General features: G+C 39.0%; 1 protein-coding gene across 2 annotated transcripts in view; it reads right to left on the reverse strand.

Moving 5' to 3' along the window:
* The window catches only part of KNTC1 (kinetochore associated 1), a 101852-nt gene that overhangs the window by 23974 nt on the left and 56795 nt on the right, over nucleotides 1–21083 (reverse strand). For both annotated transcript variants that reach the window (XM_055405701.2, XM_055405700.2), the window contains exons 28-43: nucleotides 20397–20500; nucleotides 20149–20248; nucleotides 19574–19708; nucleotides 18623–18742; nucleotides 14349–14421; nucleotides 13248–13315; nucleotides 8968–9248; nucleotides 7594–7766; nucleotides 6875–6972; nucleotides 6184–6322; nucleotides 4495–4551; nucleotides 3784–3947; nucleotides 3009–3113; nucleotides 2577–2705; nucleotides 1820–1936; nucleotides 655–764 (exon numbers count right to left, since the gene is read on the reverse strand). In XM_055405701.2, coding sequence (XP_055261676.2) covers nucleotides 655–764; nucleotides 1820–1936; nucleotides 2577–2705; nucleotides 3009–3113; nucleotides 3784–3947; nucleotides 4495–4551; nucleotides 6184–6322; nucleotides 6875–6972; nucleotides 7594–7766; nucleotides 8968–9248; nucleotides 13248–13315; nucleotides 14349–14421; nucleotides 18623–18742; nucleotides 19574–19708; nucleotides 20149–20248; nucleotides 20397–20500 — 1973 coding nt within the window. The remainder of the gene's footprint in view (nucleotides 1–654; nucleotides 765–1819; nucleotides 1937–2576; nucleotides 2706–3008; nucleotides 3114–3783; nucleotides 3948–4494; nucleotides 4552–6183; nucleotides 6323–6874; nucleotides 6973–7593; nucleotides 7767–8967; nucleotides 9249–13247; nucleotides 13316–14348; nucleotides 14422–18622; nucleotides 18743–19573; nucleotides 19709–20148; nucleotides 20249–20396; nucleotides 20501–21083) is intronic.

Raw genomic sequence — 21083 nt, forward strand, 5'->3', positions numbered from 1 at the left:
TATACAATAAAAATGAAATGAGATGATGTGTGGAAAACCACTTTGAAACTAATAATGGGCCAGTAGATTTAATACCTAAATTTATCAAGTAGATAAAACTCAAATGTAAATTACAAATCGTTTGATTGTTCTCATTACACTAAACTGTATCTATAAATAACATTTAGTCTTAGATTTTCTAAGTTATTTTTTTTTTAAATGCTCCCTAAATCATAGTTTCCACCAATTTTAAGATTGCTTTGAGCCCCTAAGTTGATCTGATACAGAAGTTTACTTACTTGGAAGAACATCCCAAGCTTCTCTGATCATGTAAATGGTCTGGATTCTGGAACATCTATTAAGACCAGATTCCTGAGCCTCAGATCTGCCGAATCAGAACCAACAGAGGGACCCAGGAATCTGTATTTTTAACCAAGGGCCCTAGGTGATGCTTATCATGAGGCAAGCTGGGAAAACACTAAACAGTGAATTTGATAGGTGATATATAAAATAATTTAATCTGGTTTGGCTTTACTCAGTGTGGGGCTGAGCAAAAGAAAACATCAGAGGTCATGGGTCATGGGTAATATTCATTGTTAATCACTGTGTTCCTTCATTAGGATTACCAGTTTGTTACGCTAACAGTAAAAATACCATTGAGATTTAAAGAATTACCTGCAATATTCCAGAATGACGCTTGTGTCCATATCTATATTCTTCACGAGAGCTTTGATGAGGTCTTTCTTGGTGAGAAAATGTTGCCTGAAAACTGGCTGGAAAGAAATCTAGAAATAAAATAAAAAGAACAAAAGAAAAAACCTGCTAAACTGAAATGTATCAGAATAAGGGTACCATTGTGCTGTGCCCTTTCACTGTCCACTTTTATAGAGAAACATTTTTCTATAGCTCCTTCAACTTTTACATTACTCAAGTCAAGCATCACTCTGAAATTTCAGGTCCAAAATCTCAGTTATACTAACCCCGGGCGCTTCATCACTAAAGTATGGCAGTTAGCAACAAACAGTTCCATTTTGGAATAGGAATGAGGCTTCAAAATACATATTCAAAATATATTTTACAGTGGTTCCATTCCTGATAAGTCAACTATTTGCAAATAAAATAAAATGCTTTACACTCATAGTAAAGAAAACAGGATTTCATTTTTGTAAATTGAAAGACAAGAGCCACTTACTTCTCCCTGGGAGGAGCTGATGAAGCTTAGTATACCTGTATTTATATTTACATATATTATCTTTAACCTACTAACACACAAATAAGTATGAAGTTAAAGGGCAGGCCTGGAATAGCTTTAAATGTCAATTAATACTAGATACATTCCTAATGAGAAGGCTTAGTAGATGAAATATCAAGCTTCTAATTTACTTAAAAATAGAGCAAAACGAAAATGAGGCAAAAGGTCTTTATTTCTTTAAGACTGAAAACGTGGGTACTTCTGATCTGATCATATACCTAAAACTTATGTGCTATGGTTTATATTTACATATAACCTCTCCAAAGGGCTTCCCTGGTGGCTCAGTGGTAAAGAATCTGCCTGCAAAGCAGGAGACATGGGATCAACCCCTGGGTGGGGAAGATCCCCTGGAGGAGGGCATGGCAACCCACTCCAGTATTACTGGGAAAATCCCATGGACAGAGGAGAGGAGTCTGGTAGGCTACAGTCCGTGGGGTTGCGAAAGATTTGGACACGACTAAAGTCACTGAGAGCACGAGTATGAGCAACCTCTCCAAAAGGAAATGACAATGAGTCCTTTGTTTTACATTTTTCAACTGGGTAATTATCAGAATGGATGAAACTTCACAGCACTTGAAGAATACTCACACCAAGTTTGCTAAGACGAATACCCCACCGGGCATCAGTACTAAGTTCACAGAACTTAAACTTCGTTTCTATTTCCTGACAGAGACTGGCCAACTGAGAGCCCACCAGAGATATTGCCTAAAAAGTTAAAATAGAATTAAAATTCGGTTACAAATAGAGAATGTTTTAATACTTTTAATGCAAAAATCAACAATAAAACAATAATCTTCAGTCTTTCTTTATGGTAACAGCTGGAATGTTACATGTTGCTTTGTAAACCATCATTACTTACACTTAGGTAATAATTACTTTGGTAATTTGGCTTTTAGTGTGATGCCATAAATTTAGTCTGGATTTCTTTCATAAGAAAAGGCCCAATTTGAGCTATCCCACAAGTAAAAAAAATCCCCACAAACGGCAAATTTTAAAACAAACATTAAAGACAAGTTTCGCATCCATTAAACTTGTCCTGTGAAAAGAACTGGCCCGTGAATCTAAGGTTTCAAATACACTGGAGTAAGTACAGGCAGTGCGGTTCTGCGGCTGTATACAGATTTAAGAAATAAAAAAATACAATTCCCTGGGTTGAGCAATGCTCAGGACCTGCATATGCAATCTCTGGTGTGTCACTAGTTAAGGAAAAGCTGGTAGAAACCATGTGAGTTAGCTTGATTATTCTTCTGCTAAATCTTGAAAATCTGGTGGCAAGGCCAGTTTTATTTCTTTCGCTAAATCTTTAATTCTTCAGGAACCGAAGGTGTGTCTCCTTAGGTCATACCAATATTTTGTCGTAATTCTGCCACGCTTTATCTGTGAGCTTCCAGAGATTCTCAAAGACTTCTTTTTGCGGTAAGAGAGTGCAATACCCCAGTGCCAAGTCAAGATCCACCAGGCGACAATTAAATACCTGTAGGGAGAAAGAACCTGGAGAAGCAAGTTCCTCACAATTAAAACAGAACTAGGTCTCTAAAGGCTGATTTGCCACTAAATTTAATTTTAGTCTCTAAGAAAAGAACATGCGTTGGACAAAAAGTTATTTATAGTAAAATAGTTCCGACTTGCTGCTTAGATTTCCTGTCTTTTATCACTATTACAAATTTAAGGAAAGCAACTCTAGCAAGTTCTATGTGACAGAGCACACTTACCTTCAGAAGCAACCAGGGTGGGGGCAGAGGGGAGGGAGAGGAACTTAGCGCAAACAAATACTCACTTTGTACAAGAGTGTGGTGGCATTTCCCCTGATAAACATCACAGCTTTCTCTTTCAATTCCATAACAATGTGCCTGGATTTAACTAACGGGGCCTCTTCAAACAACTTTAAAAAAAAAGAAAAGAATCCTCAGGTCCATTTCTAACCGCTTTGAAAACTTTTCTTCAATACTAAGGAACTTTGAAAACTCAGCATCATATGCAAACAGCACTGTCATTTAATCTATAATGACAGAAAGCTGGGACGTGAAGGGGAATTAACTGGGAAAGGACAAAAATAGAACCTTTTAAAATACTCTGTACCTTAATTATAGTGTTGGCGACAAAGTGAAAATACATTGGTTGACATACTTAAAATACGTGCATTTTAATTTTGAAAGCTATACTTCAATAAAGTTGTTTTTTTAAAAAAAGAAAACCTGGCATTTAGTAAATATCAATAGAGTAGTAGAAATGAATGTAATGCCTTCTGAGACCAGCTTCATAAGCAAGTTATCAATAGATAGCTTGTCTTTTAGAGTCTTTTCATTATGTTGTCAGGTACTAGTTACAATAGTTTGGGCCACAGTAAAAACAAAGAGCAGATGGACAATTTCCGATAAAATGCAAGCGTACATTTTTGTAGATGTTCAGCAGATGTTTCCTAAAGCTGGCAAATAATCCATTTCCTTACTGCAAAGCCAAACGGGAAAACGTGGGCCCCCAATTCCTTTGTTTAACAGTGTTTTTGTATCTATATTCTTGCATACTGAAAGTATTTGTTCTCGAAATAATACCTTTTCGCTCAAACTGGCATTCATGAAGCTTGACACAGAGTGCTGAAGGCAGGTACCAAAGGAACCAACCACAAATTTTAGGGCCAGTTCCCACTGGCTAGATTCCTGAAGGTTCTGAAGCAAGGCAGAGATGGAATTGATAACAGGTAACATCAGGCTGTCTCCTGTGAAATGATAAAGAATTTTACTTGAATAAAAGTATTTTAATCTTTAGATTTTTTTTTTTAAACAAATACAGACCATATTTGGTAACTGTCTTCAGGGAAGGTCTACTTCAATGCACATAATAGTCATAAAATTGGTTCTCAAAGTTAGTAACGATTGTTACTAACAAGAGTTTGTTAGTTTGTTACAAACAAGAGTTTGAGAGTTAACAAGAGGCCTAATTGAAACGGGAAAATAGCTAAGTACACCAGTATGGAGGTACTTTGATTTTAACTTGCTTATTCTGAGATGATTTAAGTCATCAGCTGAAGAAAACCACTTTTCTACTTCGAAGACCAAAATGTAGAACAGATTCACAAAAGTTAACATTAGATAAGCCAAACGACCCACTCTCCTGACTGTTTGGAAGAGTAACAATGTAACAGTAGTAACTAAGAAACTACACTAAGGTCATTGGATCAGGTTCATATTCAGGATTTCAAGAATTTCTGTACTGGAATATTTATAAAATTGAAACAGTGGTTATACATGTCTGATGCCAAATACCTTCACTGGTGAAGCAGTATGGTAAACTCGTAGAATCCAAGGGATATCTCTTACTTTCTACAAAAGAGAATAAATTCAATAACTATTTCATAGAACACATAGTCCCAGGGATACTTTAATATTGTGCTCTTATCAAATAACATTCTAAAGCAAACTGCTACTTAAAAAATAAAAAACCAAAGTATACATACAGAAAAATACACAGAAAAGTGTACATCCAGACCAATAAACAGAACATTAAGAGCTCCCAGAAACCACCCCCTTGTCTCCTCCTGGTCAACCCAAGAGTAACCACTATCCTCATTTCCAACAGCATGGCCTCCTTATAGCTTGTTCTTTACGTAAATGAAATCATACCATAGGTATTCTTTTATTTCTTGCTTCATTTGTTCAGCATTATGGACTGGTTGGATCTCCTTGCAGTCCAAGGGACTCTCAAGAGTCTTCTCCAGTACCACAGTTCAAAAGCATCAATTCTTCAGCGCTCAGCTTTCTTCACAGTCCAACTCTCACATCCATACATGACCACTGGAAAAACCACAGCCTTGACTAGACGGACCTTGGTTGGCAAAGTAATGTCTCTGCTTTTTAATATGCTATCTAGGCTGGTCATAACTTTCCTTCCAAGGAGTAAGCGTCTTTTAATTTCATGGCTGCAATCAGCATCTGCAGTGATTTTGGAGCCCCCAAAAATAAAGTCTGACACTGTTTCCACTGTTTCTCCATCTATTTCCCATGAAGTGATGGGAACAGATGCCATGATCTTCGTTTTCTGAATGTTGAGCTTCAAGCCAACCTTTTCACTCTCCTCTTTCACTTTCATCAAGAGGTTTTTTAGTTCCTCTTCACTTTTTGCCATAAGGGTGGTGTCATCTGCATATCTGAGGTTATTGATATTTCTCCCAGCAATCTTGATTCCAGCTTGTGCTTCTTCCAGCCCAGTGTTCCTCATGATGTACTCTGCATATAAGTTAAATAAGCAGGGTGACAATATACAACCTTGATGTACTCCTTTTTCTATTTGGAACCAGTCTGTTGTTCCATGTACAGTTCTGACTGTTGCTTCCTCACCTGCATACAGGTTCCTCAGGAGGCAGGTCAGGTGGTCTGGTATTCCCATCTCTTTCAGAAAGGAGATCCAACCAGTCCATTCTAAAGGAGATCAATCCTGGGTATTCATTGGAAGGACTGATGCTAAAAGCTGAAACTCCAATACTTTGGCCACCTCATGTGACGAGTTGACTCACTGGAAAAGACTCTGATGCTGGGAAGGATTGGGGGCGGGAGGAGACGGGGACGACAGAGAATGAGATGGCTGGATGGCATCACCAACTCGATGGACATGAGTTTGAGTGAACTCCGGGAGTTGGTGATGGACAGGGAGGCCTGGCGTGCTGTGATTCATGGGGTCGCAAAGAGTCGGACATAACTGAGTGACTGAACTGAACTGATGCCTATAAGATGGAGAACAGCACAGCAACCCACTCCAACATTCTTGCCTGGAGAATCCCATGGACAGAGAAGCCTGGCGGGCTATTGTCCATAGGGTCACATAGAGTTGGATATGACTGAAGCAACTTAGCACACACGCACTCATGCCTAGAATTGATTCATCCATGTTACTGTGTGTAGTTCCAGTTCCAAACCCAGAAATACACAGGAAAAAAATATTACACAGATGAGATTTACCAGCAAGAGGTACAAGTGATGAAATCAATTCATAGATGACAGGGAGCACCATCTGTGACTCGAGAACTATTCCATCTTCACTGAAGAAGTCACAGTAAGACCACTCCTCATATGGATCTTTATGAGTTCCGAAAGAAGTCTAAATATCAAAGTGTACAGAAAACACACAGATAAGGACACTGTGGGACACAGATACTCTCGTCACTGAGGAGAATCCAGAATCAGATCTATTAGAGCCAAATGTAATTTTAGCCAGACTATAAAGTCTGTTTCTTCTGGTCGAGGGCTTAAAATAATGCTGCTTTAAGTTAAATTATTGCTCAGGGAATTTCCTGGCAGTCCAGTGGTCAGGATTTGGTGTGTTCACTGTGGGGGTCCGGGTACCATTCCTGGTCAGGGATGATCCCACAAACTGTGAGGCAAAAAAAAAAAAAATTAAATAGTTACTCTGGACAATGTCCAGAGATGCCTTGTTTCAGGCCCACTGTTTCAAAACAGTGCAAATTAAAGCCAATATATGTGACTAGAAAAGAGAAATGGTCTTGTGTCCTTAAATAGTTCTCTGGTGTAGAGTAAAAAAATACAAGAGGTTGATTCAGTATTTTTATGAACTATGCAAATAATTTAAGAGTGGTGTATAATAGATTGGGCTGGGGTTTTGTTTAAGGGAAAGAAATTCAAAGCAATTTACTTTTGTGAGAATTCCACAATCATCCATTTGGCACTGTCTGGAAAGCTCTACTGCCATCAAAGTATATTTACAGAGTTCTAAGGCATCCAGCAAAAAATCTGAAAGTGGAGAAAAATCATTAAACTATTATTTCATGTGTTTATAATAACAACAAAAAATCTTTTTAATAACTACCATTCAAAATTCTAAGACAGGCCACAAAGCAAAGAGAAAGGTTTTCACATAGCTTTGACTACCCTAAATAATACAGGTCAATATTTTTCTTAAGCTTGACTGGAAAGTAAGATCAGATATGGGGAGACAAGGAATTTCACCATCCCCTGAAAGTAAGTATCGTCAACAGTCAGAAATGACATTATTGGGACTGCTCTGGAGGTCCAGAGGCTAAGCCTCTGCACTCCCAATTCAAGGGTCCTATGTTCGATCCCTGGTCAGAGAACTAGATCTCACACGCTGCAACTAAAGACCCCACTTGTTACAACTAAGACCTGGCACAGCCAAATACACAAATATTAAAAAAAAAAAAAGACATTGCTAACTTTGGAAATATTTTAAAATAGTAATCCCCACAGAGATTCAATTATAAGTGTCCCTTTTGTGAAAGGGGGTGACGATCTCTCCATACTTTCACATGTCCAATTGTAAGGGGACAGCATTAGCTAGACAAAAATGGAATGAAGCAGAGAACATAAAACTATGTCAGTTATAAATCCTGTCACCTGGACTGCAGATGGTGGCAGCCTGGCACGCAAGGTCGTGTATCTCGGAGGGAAGATTTAGACCCACAGGCACTGTCATTGGAATGCCACTGGCCAACATGTTACACAGCTTCTGACACATCAGGAACAGGAACTGCCCGGTGTCGGTGTTGCAGTGATATTTAAACAAGTCCCTTTAGAAGAAAGCAAGTATCAGAAGTTAGAACACTCACATGGAAAGCAGATGTGCTTGCCTTAGACTAATGTATAATCGCTAACAATATGTACAAGTGTCTTTAAATGCTTTCACAGTATACAGTGAAAACTTGCTTGGGGTACTATTGTAGTGCAAGATGACCTACACTCAATGGTTCAGTTATCTGAACCATTCAGATACTTGGGGGGTCAGTTACTAGACTTCTACGTTCCCTCTCTCTGACTCAGGCAACCAAGACAGGCTCTCAGGGTGAGAAACCAAGAATCATTTCTATGGAAGTGAAAGGGTCACCAGCCTTACCTATCTTTTTAAATTTTTTATTGCTTATTGAAAATTAGGCTTATAGCTTTAAAAAAAAAGTTGATTAAATTATAGCTGCTTTATAATGTCGTATTAGTTTCTGTTGTGCAGCAAAGTGAATCAACTATATGTATACATATATCCTGTTTATATATACATACATATACTCTTGTATGCTGCTGCTGCTGCTAAGTCACTTCAGTCGTGTCCGACTCTGTGTGACCCCATAGACGGAAGCCCATCAGGCTCCCCGTTTCCTGGGATTCTCCAGTCAAGAACACTGGAGTGGGTTGCCATTTCCTTCTCCAATGTGTGAAAGTGAAAAGTGAAAGTAAAGTCGCTCAGTTGTGTCCGACCCCTAGCGACCCCATGGACTGCAGCCTACCAGGCTCCTCCATCCATGGGATTTTCTAGGCAAGAGTACTGGAGTGGCTTGCCATTGCCTTCTCCGTGTATATATATTTATAAATAAAACAGTATATATACATACATATATTCTTTTTTCTTTTTTGGATTTCCCTCCCATTTAGGTCACCACAGAGCAGAGTTCCCTGTGCTATACGGTAGGTTCCCATTAGCTATCTATTTCATACATAGCATCAATAGAATATACGTGTCATCTCAATCTCCCAATTCATCCCCCTCCCCCATTCCCCTTGGTGTCCCTATGTTTGTTCTCTACGTCTGTGTCTCTAGTTTTGCTTTGTAAATAAGATCATCTATACCAATTTTTTCAGATTCCACATATATGTGTTAATATACAGCATTTGTATTTCTCTTTCTGACTTAACCACCAGCCCTATCCTTATCATCAAGGAAATAAATGAAGTCAGTGTTCCTTTCTGATGAGCCGTGTGATCTGGGGACTAAGAACTCACCTGCATTTTCTCAATGCAGCTTCCACGTTCCCATCGCTCAAGGCCCTCAAGGTCAGCTCAGCTTCCAGCTCTTGCCTGGACACCTGCAGGGTCAGTGCCTGTCGGTGCAGCTTGGACTCAGTGCTCAGCCTCTGCTCCTCAGTGGCCCGGGGCTCTGCTGGCCTCAGGGGTTTGTGTTTAGCCTGTGCAACTTGGTGAGCTTTAATGTGCTGCTCCCGGAGCTCTGCTACCAGGGAACTATTGCTATAATCTTCAAATGAAAGAAAGACCTCAAAGTTCTCCTGCAGTAAAGCAAGCGAGACAAAGCCCCATGTCTGTTCAGTTCATCCATGGTTGAACATCACTGGTGTGTCACAAACCTCTCTTTTCTCCCTTGTAAATTAAGAATTTAAGTCTCTGTGTTTCAAAAGTAACTTATATAATACTTTGGCCACCTCATGCGAAGAGTTGACTCACTGGAAAAGACTCTGATGCTGGGAGGGATTAGGGGCAGGAGGAGAAGGGGACGACAGAGAATGAGATGGCTGGATGGCATCACCGACTTGATGGACGTGAGTTTGAGTGAACTCCGGGAGTTGGTGATGGACTGGACAGGGAGGCCTGGCATGCTGTGATTCATGGGGTGGCAAAGAGTTGGACATGACTGAGCGACTGAATTGAACTGAACTTATATAAAGGTTGGGACAGGGGAAAATATCACTTTAACCCAGGGTTTTCCTAACTTCATTACTGCTGAGTGTATTTGGCTCAGTAATTCTGTTGTAATTCTAAACCTACTATAATTCTCAGTAATTCTAAACCTAACCCTGAACAGAAGGAGAAAGGGGTTAAGTATAAGGTTTGTGCAATTCCACCCTGGCTGCTTGAAGAAGCCAGCTTTGCTCTTTTCTGTAATAACTCCTGGTTGGCTTCTAACTCCAGAACTAGGACTTATTTTTCCAACCCAATAAAAAAAAAAAGTCCTCCTGAAGCCCAAGGAAGGGCACCAAGAGGCAGTGGCAGTGAGGGGGACTTTTTTCTTTGATATCACACCTTAGAGCAGGGTTTCTCTATCTGCCGGATAATTGTTTCCTGCAGAGGCTGTCTGGGTACAAGAGGTTGTTTAGCAGCATCCTTGGCCTCTCCCCACTATACCTGGCACAAGGAATGTTCCACAAATAGTAACATAACTAAACACGACTTTGCTTAGATCAAAACTGCTTTAAAAGATCTGCAATTTTCAAATTTAAGAAGAATGTGGAGAAGTTAACTTATGCTGACCCCTGGGTGCTTTACATGAAGACATCTATTGTTTAAAATGGAAGGTCTCAAACTTTAGGGGTGCAACACCTCTTTATACTCTTAAAAACTATTGAGGGGGGCTTCCCTGGTAGCTCAGTGGTAAAGAATTTGCCTACCAGTGCAGGAGACAGGTTCGATCCCTGGTTCAGGAAGACCCCACAGGCCGAGGAGCAACTAGGCCCGGGAGCTGCAACTACTGATGTCTGCGTGCCCAAGAGCCCAACAATCGAAGCCACCACCATGAGACGCCTGAGCACCACAACTAGAGCGTAGCCCCTCCTCTCTGAAACTAGAGAAAAGTCTGCATAGCAACGAAGACCCAGCATAACCAAAACACAAAGTAATTTTTAAATTATTGAGGGCCCGCCCCCAAATTTTAATGAGATATCTATCAATATTGACTGTATTGGAAACTAAACAGAAAAATTTTAAATACATGAGCATATAAAAATGCACATTCTATCAGCCTTTAGAGTGACGATGTTATCACAGCATGAAGCCTCTGAAAACCCCACTACTCTCAAGAAAGAATATGGATGGAAAGAATAAGTCACTTCTTATTTTTGTTATAAATATAGTTTTAATCTCATGGACTCCCTGAGAGGGTCTCAAGAGACCCTTGGGATTCCATGGGCTATTCTTTGAGAAACTGTGGTACAATAAACTGTGGTAAGTTATTTCTTCTTTCCACACCTCAAGATAAAACAGCTGAAAGTTACATTTGCCAGTGTATTTACTTCAAGCTTTCACAAAGAGATCCTTGTATGTACTCCATTTCCTACTTATCGGTGAGCCCTGATAGCCCTTCTACTTACAAAGTCTTTTCACATTAGGAAGGACCTGGAGCCAAAATAAAGTTAATTTCAAATTTCACATCTGAAGACAGTTAATCTGTTCAAAGTGAACAGAAATCAATTTTCAAGAAAAACCAAATTACCTAGAATGAAACTGTATAGAAAAAAAGTAAACGCATTATGAAGTAGATAGTCATCTTTTGGACCGGTTTCTACATAAAATTTGCTGTCTTTCACAATATTTTGAGACGCTGTGGTTTCTTAGTTTCCTCCTCTATAAAGGAGAATGGTAATAATAACCTCTGCGGGGAGCTACTGTGACAATTAGATAGCACATGAGAAGCTCCTGGAATGATGTCTAGTGCACGGTAAGAACTGAGTAAGTGATGGCTACTGTTAGCCATCATTCAGGGTCATTGGAATGAAATAATCTATACAGATACCTTAAATCAAAATGGTTTTTTAAAAAGGCATAAACAATTGATAGAATAAAGTTTAAAAAGAGAGCTGTTATTTAGTCACTAAGTCGTGTCCAACTCTTTGCAACCCCACGGACTGCAGCACACCAGGCCTCTCTGTCCTCCACTGTCTCCTGGAGTTTACTCAAGTTCATGCCCATTAAGTCAGTGATGTTATCTCATCCTCTGCTCTCTTCTCCTTTTGCCTTCAATTTTTACCAGCATCAGGATCTTTTCCAATGAGTCAGCTCTTTGTATCAGGGGCCAAAGTAATGGAGCTTCAGCTTCAGTATCAGTCCTTCCATTGAATATTGAGAGTTAATTTTCTTTAGGATTGACTGGTCTGATCTCCTTGCAGTCCAAGGGACTCCGAAGAGTTTCTCTAGCATCACAATTTGAAAGCATCAATTCTTTGTCACTCAGCCTTCTTTATGGTCCAGCTCTCACAGCTCTACACGACTACTAGAAAAACCATAGCTTTGACCATACAGAGCTTTGTCAGAAAAGTGATGTCTCTGCTTTTTAATACGCTGCCTAGGTTTCCAAGGAACAACTGTCTTCTAATTTCATGGCCACAGTCACCATCTGCAGTGATTTTAGAGCCCAAGAAAAAATCTGTCACTGCTTCTGTTTTTTCCCCTTTTATCTGCCATGAAGTGAAGGGACCGGATGCCATGATCTTCATTTTCTCCTGAAAGCAGGAACTTAATGGATATTTGTACATCCATGTGCAATGCAGCATTATTTACAACAGCCCCAATGTGAAAACAAACTGAGTGGTCATCAAGAAATAAACAAAAATGTGATAGAGCTGAACAATGGAATACTATTCAGAGGAAGGAAGGAAGTTCTATACATCCTACAACGTGAATGAACCTTGAAAACATTATACTAAGCAAAAAATGTCAGACACAAAAGGACAAATATTGTATGATTCCACTTATATGAAATTTCTAGAACAGGCAAATTCATGGAGGCAAAAAGCTGATTAGAGATTGGTTACCAGGCACTGCAGGAAGAGAGGAATGGGGAGTTATATTGCTGAACAAATGCAAAGTTTCTGCTTGAGGTGATAAAAAGCAGACACCAGTGATGGTTGTACAACATTGTGAATGGAGTCAACACCACTGAATTATATATTGAAAAATGGTTAAAATGGCCAGTTTTACATTGTATGTACTTTACCATGATTTAAACAATCAGTAATGCAGTACACTGAAAAAGTTACTGAATTATACATACACTTCAAATGGATGAGATGTATGGTATGTGAATTACATCGCATTAAAGCTGCTTCCAAAAAAGAGAGACAGTGGTAAAGAATCTACCTGCCCAATGCAGGAGACACAGGTTTAATCCCTGGTTCGGGAAGATTCCACAAGTGGCGGAGCAACTAATCGTGGGCACCACAACTATTGAGCCTATGATTTATAGTCCGGGAACCACAACTATTGAACCTTTGCACCACAGTTACTGAAGCTTATGCGCCGCTAACAAGAGAAGCCACCACAATGAGAAGCCCAAGCACTGCAGCTGGAGAGTAGAGAAAAACCCTGCACAGCAAGGAAGACTCAGCATAGCCATCAGTAAATGAATAAATAACATTACTTTTTTAAAAAAGAGAGAAGGAAAACCAGTATATCTAAAGTTCCTGAAGGCTAGTGCAGAAAATCTTAAGGAGGAACTGATCATTTATGTCAAATGCACTGATTAGTCAGGTAATAATGTTCAACATGGCTTAACTTACCTGTAAGCTAGCAACAGTTTTAAATTGCTTCAAAGTTTCTTCCCATTCATCCTTCTTCTGCAGATTGTCTGTAATTCAATTTTTAAAAGTTATAGAAGACATCCAAATTCTGATATTATCAGAATTTTTAAAACCTAAAATATTAATTCACTTTGGTTTTCTCAAATCTTCAGTAGTTCTTTTCAGATTCTGATAGAAGACAATTTAAGTAAGCACAAAAAAAAAATCTAGGGAGGGAGGTTCAAGAGGGAGGGGACATAAGTAAACCTATGGCTGATTCATGGTGATGTATGGCAGAAACCATACAACATTGTAAAGCAATTGTCCTCCAATTAAAAAAAAAGAAATCTAAGTATTCTCTTTCAAAGTAGAAAACAGAAGTTTTTTGGTTACATGAGAAATGGCAATTTTTCTGAAATAAATTCTAGATTTTTTTCCCCCAAGAGAGTTACTTTGGTAATTATTTGTCTGTTCTAGCTTTTCTTGTTGGAAATAGTACATTTATTTTTTCAAAAATTTCAGCCACACCTCGAGCCCTCTCTCCTCGGAAGGTGGAGTCTTAACTACTGGATTGCTGGGGAAGTCCTTTGCTGTTTTAAGTTCAAGGTTAAATGGTTTTTTCCTCAGTCATAATCAAATGATAACTGAGCAATGTGCGTAAACAGTGCAAGGCACCAGAGATCTAGCCTGGCATTAAACAGTCACTGAAGTATATACAAATGATGAGCTACTCTTAGATGATTCTGCTCTTACACTGCTAATCAAGAGAATAAGGCAAGGAAGGCTTTTCCTGAAGAAAAACGTATGGGATCAAACAATCAGGGGATTTCATTGGTGGTCCAGTGGCTAAGATTCCATGCTCCCAATGCAGGGAGCCCAGGTTCAGTCCCTAGTCAGGAAACTAGATCCTACATGCTGCAAAAAGAGCTGGTGCAGTCAAATATATATTACAAACAAACAAATGAAAACAGTCAGAGCCAAACAAACAAAAAGACACAATTAGAGCCTGTGCACCAGTATGGCAGATGTCACTGATACCTGCTCCTTAAAAGGATCGGTTTTAGAACTAAATCAAAATGAGGGAACAGAAATGGAAACTACCTTTCTGAATGTTGCAAAGTATTTTAAGAATGTCTACTGATGTCTTCGCTACAGACAGTCTCCAGGTCTTGTCCTAAAGAGAAATGCAAAATGAAGTCCATTTCTTGTATCTGCGATTGTATAGGTAGTGCATATAAAAACAAACACATAAAAAGCACAGAATCAGAATAAATAATAGAAATGGTTGAACAGTTGACAGGTCTGTGTTATAGGGAGTTGGGCACTCAAGGAAAGAATGATAAATGAATACTATATAAGCTAAATATGAAAAATAACAAACGGACTCTTGGATGTATGATTTAGGGATACTACAGAATATGCAAATCTCCCACATCCCCTTTCAGTTACACTATAATTAACAAGCATTTGGATTTTGTTTCTTTTAATCAGTTCAGTTCAGTCGCTCAGTCCTGTCCGACTCTTTGTGACCCCATGAATCACAGCACGCCAGGCCTCCCTGTCCATCACCAACTCCCGGAGTTCACTCAAACTCATGTCCATCGAGTCGGTGAAGCCATCCAGCCATCTCATTCTCTGTCGTCCCCGTCTCCTCCCACCCCCAATCCCTCCCAGCATCAGAGTCTTTTCCAGTGAGTCAACTCTTCGCATGAGGTGGCCAAAGTATTGGGAGTTTCAGCTTTAGCATAAGTCCTTCCAATGAACACCCAGGATTGATCTCCTTTAGAATGGACTGGTTGGATCTCCTTGCAGTCCAAGGGACTCTCAAGAGTCTTCTCCAGTACCACAGTTCAAAAGCATCAATTCTTCAGCGATCAGCTTTCTTCACAGTCCAACTCTCACATCCATACATGACCACGGGAAAAACCATAGCCTTGACTAGATGGACCTTGGTTGGCAAAGTAATGTCTCTGCTTTTTAATATGCTATCTAGGTTGGTCATAACTTTCCTTCCAAGGAGTAAGCGTCTTTTAATTTCCTGGCTGCAATCAGCATCTGCAGTGATTTTGGAGCCCAAAAAAATAAAGTCTGACACTGTTTCCACTGTTTTTCCATGTATTTCCCATGAAGTGATGGGACCAGATGCCATGATCTTCGTTTTCTGAATGTTGAGCTTCAAGCCAAAGTTTTCACTCTCCTCTTTCACTTTCATCAAGAGGCTTTTGAGTTCCTCTTCACTTTCTGCCATAAGGGTGGTGTCATCTGCATATCTGAGGTTATTGATATTTCTCCCAGCAATCTTGATTCCAGCTTGTGCTTCTTCCAGCCCAGCGTTCCTCATGATGTACTCTGCATTTAAGTTAAATAAACAGGGTGACAATATACAACCTTGCCGTACTCCTTTTCCTATTTGGAACCAGTCTGTTGTTCCATGTCCAGTTCTAACTGTTGCTTCCTGACCTGCATACAGGTTTCTCAAGAGGCAGGTCAGGTGGTCTGGTATTCCCACCTCTTTCAGTATGTTCCACAGTTTATTGTGATCCACACAGTCAAAGGCTTTGGCATAGTCAATGAAGCAGAAATAGATGTTTTTCTGGAACTCTCTTGCTTTCTCCATGATCCAACGGATGTTGGCAATTTGATCTCTGGTTCCTCTGCTTTTTCTAAAATCTGCTTAAATATCTGGAAGTTTACGGTTCACATATTGCTGAAGCCTGGCTTGGAGAATTTTGAGCATGACTTTACTAGCATAGGAGATGAGTGCAACTGTGCGGTAGTTTGAGCATTCTTTGGCATTCCCTTTCTTTGGGATTGGAATGAAGACTGACCTTTTCCAGTCCTGTGGCCACTGCTGAGTTTTCCAAATTTGCTGGCACATTGAGTGCAGTACTTTCACAGCATCACCTTTCAGGATTTGAAATAGCTCAACTGGAATTCCATCACCTACCTCCACTAGGTTTGTTTGTAGTGATGCTCTCTAAGGCCCACTTGACTTCACAGTCCAAGATGTCTGGTTCCAGGTGAGTGATCACGCCATTGTGATTATCTTCATCATGAAGATCTTTTTTGTACAGTTCTTCTGTGTATTCCTGCCACCTCTTCTTAATATCTTCTGCTTCTGTTAGGTCCATACCATTTCTGTCCTTTATTGAGCCCATCTTTGCATGAAATATTCCCTTGATATCTCTAATTTTCTTAAAAAGATCTCTTGTTTTTTCTATTCTGTTGTTTTCCTCTATTTCTTTGCATTGATCGCTGAAGAAGGCTTTCTTATCTCTCTGGCTATTCTTTGGAACTCTGCATTCAGATGCTTATATCTTTCCTTTCTTCCTTTGCTTTTCACTTCTCTTCTTTTCATTTGTAAGGCCTCTTCAGACAGCCATTTTGCTTTTTTGCATTTCTTTTTCTTGGGGATGGTCTTGGTCCCTGTTTCCTGTACAATGTCATGAAACTCCGTCCAGAGCTCATCAGGCACTCTATCATATCTAATCCCTTAAATCTATTTCTTACTTCCACTGTATAATCATAAGGGATTTGACTTAGGTCATATCTGAATGGTCTAGTGGTTTGCCCTACTTTCTTCAATTTAAGTCTGAATTTGGCAATAAGGTGTTCATGATTTGTGCCACAGTCAGCTCCTGGTCTTGTTTTTGCTAACTGTATACAGCTTCTCCATCTTTGGCTGCAAAGAATAAAATCAATCTGATTTCGGTGTTGACCATCTGGTGATATCCATGTGTAGAGTCTTCTCTTGTGTTGTTGGAAGAGGGTGTTTGCTATGACCAGTGCGTTCTCTTGGAAAAACTCTATTAGCCTTTGCCGTGCTTCATTTCGTGCTCCATGTACTCTGCATTTAAGTTAAATAAGCAGGGTGACAATATACAACCCTGATGTACTCCTTTTCCTATTTGGAACCAGTCTGTTGTTCCATGTCTAGTTCTAACTGTTGCTTCCTGACCTGCATACAGGTTTCTCAAGGGGCAGGTCAGGTGGTCTGGTATTCCCATCTCTTGCAGAATCTTCCACAGTTTATTGTGATCCACACAGTCAAAGGCTTTGGCATAGTCAATGAAGCAGAAATAGATGTTTCTCTAGAACTCTCTTGCTTTCTCCATGATCCAGCGGATGTTGGCAATTTGATCTCTGGTTCCTCTGCCTTTTAATAGCTTATACTTATTATTTGAGAAAACATCTGGATAAAGCTCTCTGGAAAAGTTAAAAAGAACTGAACTTGGTTAGTATAGAAATCAGAAGTCTAAGAAATAATCATCATCCTCAAGACCAAGAAAGAAAAAAAAAAACAACTTTTTTTTTTTAAAGAAAAACCAACGAGGGAAAAGCTTTAATTTAAAGAGATGATGTATGTAAAAGGCTTAGTAAGGGTTGGGTTCATATGAAGTACTCAAACATTTTGATCATGGGTTGTAGTTGAAGCTGATAACTGAGAACACAGAGTTTTAAATGAGGCACTGCCACTTTCCAAATACCCTTGGGAAAGCCACTAATTTTAAAATTTTAGTTTCTAAACTCAATCAGTAAGGAGTTAACAACAGGGCCTCCTTCACAACGATGTTCACTGCTTTACCGTAAGGAAGAAATGGGAATCCACTTGAAGTACTTTAATGCTTAGTGGCCAATAAGAGGATAATAAATTTTAGGTGTTTAAAAAAATCATTTCCCTAAAGGTAAACAATGACTGAAGTGAAGACTTCTCTGTTGGTCTATGTTCTCAATGCAGGGGGCGCGGGTTCGACCCCTGGTCAGGGAACTAAATCCCACACGCCGCAACTGAGCCCAGGAGCAGCCCCCACCTCTAAAAACAAACGGCTGCAGTGGGAGAAAAGAAACAGACTGGAGTGACTCACCGAGAAGGACTGGGAAGGAAGGATCTCCAGAGGTTTGAAAAACTCAACTCCCCTGGATAAATTAGGTTTTCCGTCCCTTATCTGTCTATCCCGAACTGGCTTTCTGGTGACTGCTTCTAAATTTCAAGGTTCTGTTCTCAGATTAGATATACACTGTTTCTGTGGCTGACGATTACTTGAGAGTAATGATTATGCCGCATGCAATGTAAAACATTGTTTACACTTTAAGGCATTAGGGAAAACTCTATGTCCAAAAGGTGCTTCAATTATTCCTTCTGATCTGCAGATCCTAGATTACTCAGTGTGGGCACAGAGGCACTGCTCCAAGGCACCCATATTTGGTTTTTATTTCTATACGATAAAATTTTGACATAGTAAACGGGAATTTTCATATTAGGCCACTGTAGCAGTGAGAAGGACAAATACTCTTACCTGTGAGTCTGTCTTTTCTATCTTATTAATAGCCATAAAAACTGGATTTATCTTCATTTTATTTAGTAAAAATCTCACCTCATTAGAAGTATCTGGTTCTTCCTGTAAAGCCAATCGTGCCCATGTGATTACTCTTTCTGCAGTTTTCTTAGCTTCAGCAGGAGGCAAAGACCTCAACAGAAGGACACAGTCTTCACCCTACAATCAGAGTTTAAAAAGAAGAAAAAACAGCTGGTACTAGCAAGGAATGATTTGGATTTACCTCTTAACTTTATTATTTAAAGATGAAATGATACCATTTTGAAAAACAGATTATGATTCCATGATTTAGAAATCGGAAAATTGTTCCATATGACAGAAAACAAAAAAATTAAAATACTACCCTTTGCACTTTGTAATTCTTGGGTATGCCTAATAGCTTTAGAATTATATAGACACTTAAAAATACAAAAATAAAACCCACGTCCTATTCTGGGAACAAAGGGTCCTATAGCATATATAAAACATGAGCTAACTTTTGTTAACTACCAAAAACTATGAAAGCTCTTTGCTGCTGCTGCTGCTAAGTCGTTTCAGTCATGTCCGACTCTCTGCGATCCCATAGACGGCAGCTCACCCGGCTCCCCCGTCCCTGGGATTCTCCAGGCAAGAACACTGGAGTGGGTTGCCATTTCCTTCTCCAATGCACGAAAGTGAAAAGTGAAAGTGAAGTCGCTCAGTCGTGTCCAACTCCGAGCGAGCCCAAGGACTGCAAGCCTACCAGGCTTCTCCGTCCATGAGATTTTCCAGGCAAGAGTACCGGAGTGGGGTGCCATTACCTTCTCCCATGAAAGCTCTTTAGGTACTCACAAAATACTTTAAAAGAAAAAAAAAAAAAAAACTATAGATAGAGGTCAATCTAACGCCTAATGTTAGTCTAACTTTACTTTATGCTTGTCTATTTGTATAATTTGATAGTTAAATCTTTAAAAACTCAAAACAAAGAAACCATATATGGATAAAAGTAAGAATAATATAAAACTTTCCCACCTGTTCTCTATCAATCAGGTCAATAATCCTTAGACTGTAGATTTCATCTTTAGGCAACATATATGCTTCAGCCACCTTCAAAGCATCTTCTAAAGAAGATGGGACATCTTGTTTGAGAATGTATCTGACCACCCTCTGAAAGAGACAATTCATATTTCCTTGTTATGAAATCTCACAGAGAACCCAGAAATCACGTTTATGTAATTAAAACAATGTAGCAAAAACGAAACAGTAATGAAGAATTAAAACACAATCTGTATTCTGAATTTAATGACAATCTTTTCACTACTTTTTGTTCCCCTTAGCTTTAATGAGATTTAATTGATAAGTAAAAGTTATATATATTTAAGGTAATGATGTAATGTAATCAGCTTCTTTAGCTCCTTAATTTATTATCTGTTGTCTTTACTGTTTTAATAACCAATCAAACACTCTGTTAACATCCTATCTAACAAAAGGAAAGTAGTGAAGAACCTAGATATATGAATCTTTAAGAATATAAAACCTGGTCATTTCCCATGGTGTTCTAGAAGTGGAATAAATGTGTTAAAAGATTCTTCAATTATTGGACTTACCATTATTTCCTTGTTTAAGAGATTCACCTCCCTTATTCCATAGCCTCGTAAAAGTTTTTTCATCTCCATTAGTTTGTAACTTTCCTGTAATAGCTTGACCCTAAAAGTAAATTTATTGATATTAACATGGACTGTCTTTGTTATGAAATACTAAGAGACACAGTAAAGGATAGAAAAAAATGTTAATTTCAACTCTAAATATAGTTTATCCAACACCAGAAAAGTGGATCAGGAGACTGCAATCTTACTTGGGATGGTCCATCTCTAGGTGCTGTTTCACCAGCTGCTCCACAGCTGCACTCCAGGGGACCACTGCGGCATACATTATCTTGAGCACAGCATCAAATATAAGCTACAAAGACACACACACACACACCTACAGTGAATAGCCCTTGGATTTACGTTTCATGCAGATTAATGATGCTGCCCAATCTACAGCAGAGGCCCTGCATCTATTGTACGGAAACTTGAGAACATTTCATCTTCTGACAGAAAAACCATGTATTTCTTCCAATATTCACACATATTAAGTCATATAGCTCTATTATTTTCTATAGTCTCTGTGTTTAAAAATGTTTTTTATGATTTTATTCACATTTTACAATAATGACTAAAAACAATGTGAAACCAAAATAAAGGTATGTGATAAATATATTAAAAACTGTATGTTTGTAAGACCATAGAAATGCTGGAAATACATGCATTCAAATGTCCACATGGTATTTTCCACAGGTGGGAATGAGAAGACTCTTCACATTTTATTTCATGAGAAAAAAGAATCATGGGTGATTGTGATTTTATTTTCTTTTTATTCTTTTTTTCATATTATACAAATTCTTCCTAACAAATAGGTATTGCTTTTCTTGGTTTTGCTTTCTAATATTTATTTTTTTCAAACTTTAAACTTTTATTTTGTACTGGGGAATACAACTAAC

This window comes from Moschus berezovskii, chromosome 19, assembly GCF_049115385.1.
Source record: "Moschus berezovskii isolate FMDL1 chromosome 19, NW_MosBer_1.0, whole genome shotgun sequence".
Classification (NCBI taxonomy): domain Eukaryota; kingdom Metazoa; phylum Chordata; class Mammalia; order Artiodactyla; family Moschidae; genus Moschus; species Moschus berezovskii.